Genomic DNA, 5,406 nt, shown 5'->3' on the forward strand with positions numbered 1-5,406 from the left:
ATATGCATTTATCAACACTCCGATTATATTATCACCTGCATCACCTTGAAACATTGACAAATCTAACATTAATAGAACAAATTCACGTGCTTTTCCACGCATATTTCAACTTTGCATTTCTACAATTAAATCTTATATTTTGCATTTATCGAAACAAAGCACGTGTCTTGGCGGGCGCCACGATTAATTTTATCAGTAGCATCTGAAGAAGCGCCGTTGAAAAATGTATAAATGAAGTGTGCATATCGCTTATAAACTGCTTATTGACACTTCGCATTAACTACTCTTTCAAGTTCATTATACTCGTGACGTCGTTTATACCGCCATTAAAATGTTGTCATTTTGTAACTTTTTACCAATTTTTCTCTCCCAAATATCAAGTAATGAATTCTATTAATGAAATCCTAATAAAATATTCGACATTGTAAAAATAAATAATAAAAATTCATCTGCTCCAACGTGAATTATATCGGAGGAATCTTTCTGTTTCAATAATAAGTAAAGTAAGCGAAGTATTACAATTTCAACTGAATCTTTTTCTTTACGCGATTCTGGATTTTTCAAGATTTTTCAAGGTGGCCAAGTTTCTAAGAAATTCGCAACTTTTTCACATTGAATGGTTAATTAGAAACGTTCAGATTTAAGATTATTTATATTTAATCATCTGGATTAATAATAATTAATGAATGAAGAAAGAGTTATAATAATGCTTTTATTAATGTTATTACCAAAGTATAAACCATGTGTTTATGAGATTACATTCAGAAATAGATTTTAATCTCATTGATCGTCTCCTGTATAATCTCACTTATAATCAAAGTGAATGACACTTTGTTTACCTGTAAAAGAAAAATGATAAAATGTTAAAAAATAGACACTCTAAATATAAGAACATAATGTAAATCTAACCAATTAAAAAATTGGATACATCGAACGATTGAATACATAAACGAAGAAAATGTTCTTCAAGTTTGCAAATAATACATACAAAAATAAAATAGATTAAGAAAATTCATATATCTTGTAAAAACATTCATTTCAATCCTCTATCCTTCTTTACCACATTTTTTTTATTGATAATTGTTATTAATTTGACAAAATTTAGTAACTTATCTATTCGCATATGTTACGGCAGATGGCGATCAAACTAAAAATAATTCTATCTATTTGCAAATATCTATCTCAGGATCAGATTATCCTTATTGAAATTTATCCTCAATTGATTCGAATGCTATTAGATACAAATGAAAAAAATACACCAAGTGCGGATTTTGCGCAGTATTATTCGCACTGCAATGTCGACAGAAGTTTAGTTTACTTTAAAGTGTCACTATTATTAAGTGTTATCGATCGTCGTGTCACATAAGTGTCGATATCTTTGATCCTTGAAAATATGTTAAATTTGAGCGCGAGAAAGGCAAAAAGTTTGAATAACATCTCCGAAAAAGGGATGTTTAAAAGGGATGATTATGCCGAGTTGAAAGTTTCGTCTTTTGATGAGAACATTGTTAAGGAACATTTTAAAAAATTAAATCAGGCAAAAAAGGATGTTTTTCTTTCACTGAGAATCGATCTACAATCGAAAGATATTGAACAAAGTGAAGATTCGAATATTAGTGATATGGATGAGAGGAACGAAGAAAAGGAGTTGCAAAAATTGAAAGAATCGAAAGTAAACGAAGATGATCGAGTAAAGAGCGATTCTAAGGTAACTTTTTGTTACATTTAACATATTTGAACGCGATTTGTGATGAATATTTTATCTTGTTTCTTGATTAATTTTCAAGATCGATCAGATCGATCTTATCGATCGAAAATTGAAGAAAAAGAAACGAATTTTATCGGTAATCGATGTTTTTCTGTCGCTTAATTTTATTACACCGATGACCATTGGTTTTTGGAGAGGAACATGGACATTGATGGACATTTATAAAGATAAGTAAGTTTAAGTTTGTCTAGACGTTTGTCTAGAATTAACCTTGTATAGTGATAAAAGATACGCAAAGTCCATAAATAAAAGTGGAATGTTTAATAGCTTTTCAATTAAAATGATTCACAATTTGAATTATTTAAATTATTTTGACAAGTATTATATAAGAAAATTATCGAATGCCAGAAAATTCGATTAAAATGAAGCATTTTAACGTAACTTAGCGATTTAACTTAACTTTTAAAAAAAATTTATGACAAAATCTAAAGAAAATAGATTAAATTATCCATTGTCCCAAGGTTTCCTGGATTGTTCATATTTTTTATGGGTCTTTTGGTACACGTAAATTTTGCGATTATGAAAAATTTCATACACACTCATATCATTAAAATATGGAAAAAAAAAACCTGGCTGAGCAAAATCTATTGTAAGAGCTTGCAAATTCTGTACACGTATATCTTTGGAATTGCTTGTAATATGCACTGGAAAGGCTCTTGGACTATTTTCGATTACTTCTTCTTGAATCATATTTGGTAAGATTTGCACTTTCTTCAAAAAACTAATTAAAAAATTATATTCTATAGATTAATCTTTTAATTCAATGATTCCCAAATTTTTTTAATCATATTTCGTATTAAAATTTCAAAATTTATTACTTTTGTAAAAAAAATTGACTTTATATAATTTAATAATAATATAATAATAATTAAATTTATATAATTTAATATAATTATATAATTTAAAAAAAAAATAAAAAATATTTGCTTTTTTGAGACGGCGCACCTATTTAATTTCATCTCGAATTCTATTAACGCATATCCTTTGGGAATCATTTAATTACTTAAAAATAAGTAATATAATAAATAGAATATAATATAATAGATTATTTTAGTTATGGTGAATGTATTTTCTTTTAAACTTTCTACATCTTAAATTTTTCTACATCTTATATATTTATACAAATAGAACACGATAATTTATTTATATTTTAAAGGAATATATGGAAGCACTGTCGAGATAGTGGGTGTCTCGTTTCACGTTCAAGTATGTAAAAATATGATGTTAAAGAGAATTGCTTTCAATATTTTGATGACAAAATATTAATGGTAGCAGTAGTTCAGTTTGTTTTGTTTAGCCAGCATTAATTGAACGTGTAAAATGTGACTATTTCTATTTTAAATTAATTTTAATTATTTGCTCAAATTTTGCATTTCCATTTTTTAAAGATTGTACTAACCTTTATTAATAGTTTTTGCATTTTAAAAAAGATTTTTTTTATTAATTTTCTGTTTCTTTTTTTATCAATTTTCAGGTTAATTGTAGGTGTCATTACACTCATAACGATAAGCTTGATGATTTTACGATCCTTTCGAAATATTCTTGCACCTCCAGTGATGATTGCAGTAGACAAACTCATTTTTGTTTTCTACTTTCCAACGAGATATAAATTGGTAAGTTAATTTTAATATATATACGATAAAGTATTAATACAGAATTTAATAATCTTTAAGAAATTAAAAATTATAGTTATTTCCATGATTTGAATTTAGGTAAGATATATTGAATTATCAAATTAAAAATAAATTTATATTGTAAAATTCATTTAATAATTTGACAATCTTGAAAAATATGAAAAAGAAATATATACAAATTATAAAAATAAGAATAATAAGAATTATGCAATAAAAATGGATTTCGATCGACACATATAGCAAATTCCCGAAATATTAGAAAATATTTTCATTTCTATTTGATATCGCGAACATTAAATGTAAGAGTCTGCGAGGAAAGTAAATGTTTATCACTGCAAGACATTCTATTTATACATATAATCCCCCTCGAGAAGAAGTTTTATCAATTAGCCAAATAACTGAATAGAATTAATAACGTATCACCTATGTGTATATTATATCATTCAAAACAATCTTTAAATTCAATTCCTAAAATCGAATTTTCATTGGAAATATACCCGTGTGATAAAGTTTAAAGAACTATTTAAAAATTTATAAAAATTTATAAATAAGACAAATGTTTTTATTACGTTCACAAAAGATATTACAATTCGATTATTTTAGGAGCAATGATGAACAATTTTGATTAATTCTATTATCTATTGATTAAATATAAAAATTCCAAAGATAAAACTAAAAAATACAAAAACAAATTATTGAAGCCCAATTACTATGGAAAAAAACTATTTCTAATTTATAGTACATCCAACCTTTTGATACAATAAAAGAAAATAATTGCCAGACCATCATTTCAATTATCTGTAACGTTATTCATTGATGTCTGTGAATCATGGAAATCGTGCACTGAACGAAACCATTGCAAGTATCACGAATAAAGATTTACGAGTTTGCAGGATTTATGAGTTGGAAATTTAAGTTGATAATTGCAACAAAATTATAGGCATGAGTTATTACAAATTATCGATTAATTTTCTCCAATTCTTAACAAAATTATGTTTGACATTAAGTACATATAAATAACAATATAAATAAACATTGTATTAAAAAATAGAAAATGAAAGAAAGAATAAAATTGAAAAGAAATTTAAAAGTCAAAAATTTAAAGAATGAAGTTTTTAAAATATATTGTATGATGACTAATCTTAGTCTTAATCTTTTTTAATTTCAAAATATGTAAGATTAAAAGTGGAGAAGAATAATTCATTTTTTTATGATAAAATAAAAATATTTTTTTCATTCTTTTTTAATAATTATTTCTTATGTATATTATAAATGCATTATGAAAATAAAATATGGATAAATTAACACATAATTTTAATATTATCATTTATCTTTATCATCTAATTTTCTTTCTATTTACACATTTCTTATGAAATAAGTGTTTATGAAGCGATCTTAGTGCACATACATGTATACATTTGTGCACTTTTCTAATTGATGTACAATTTCAATTTAAATCAAACGAATACATTTTTCTCAAGAATTTAGAAAATATTTTTTAATGTTATCTATCTCATTCAATATTTATAAATGCAATAGTAAACGAAGAAATAAAAACTATTTTTCTTTTTAGTCTCGCTAAATTAAATCTTGAATTGGCATCATCACGCACCTATCGATACGTCCTTGTTTCACGCTAATATATTTGTAAAGAACAGAAAATATAAAAGATACTAATCACAGAGATAATCATTTTAGAGTAGCCAAAAATATAGCGCGTCTCTCGGTATCGTTGATTAACATCTCGAATTGTGCGTAAAATATAATACAGACCAGACGCACAAGACAACATTGCACCTATAATTTATATACTAATCATTAATAATCAAGAGTTAAAAGTATAACTATCCTTAACACATGATCACCGGATCACACAATGGCGGACGAAACGCGCAGAAAATTATCAATCAAGGATTCGAGGAGCAAATTTTTTTCTCGCGTTCAATAAAAGGTTAAATGATGAAAAAAAAAAAAAAAAAGAAAGAAAGAAAGAAAGAATGGCAG

The 5,406-nt window shown here is 25.7% G+C and overlaps 1 protein-coding gene across 1 annotated transcript; it reads left to right on the forward strand.

The window, feature by feature from the left end:
• Positions 1-2,224: 2,224 nt before the first annotated feature.
• LOC116186152 lies at positions 2,225-3,393 on the forward strand. Its single transcript, XM_031512572.1, has 2 exons — positions 2,225-2,463; positions 3,243-3,393. Exons 1-2 carry the CDS (start codon positions 2,255-2,257, stop codon positions 3,388-3,390), a joined length of 357 nt encoding a protein of 118 aa, XP_031368432.1. The 5' UTR covers positions 2,225-2,254; the 3' UTR covers positions 3,391-3,393.
• Positions 3,394-5,406: the final 2,013 nt, after the last annotated feature.

The sequence above is a fragment of the Apis dorsata genome, unplaced genomic scaffold (assembly GCF_000469605.1).
Source record: "Apis dorsata unplaced genomic scaffold, Apis dorsata 1.3 scaffold_35, whole genome shotgun sequence".
NCBI lineage: Eukaryota > Metazoa > Arthropoda > Insecta > Hymenoptera > Apidae > Apis > Apis dorsata.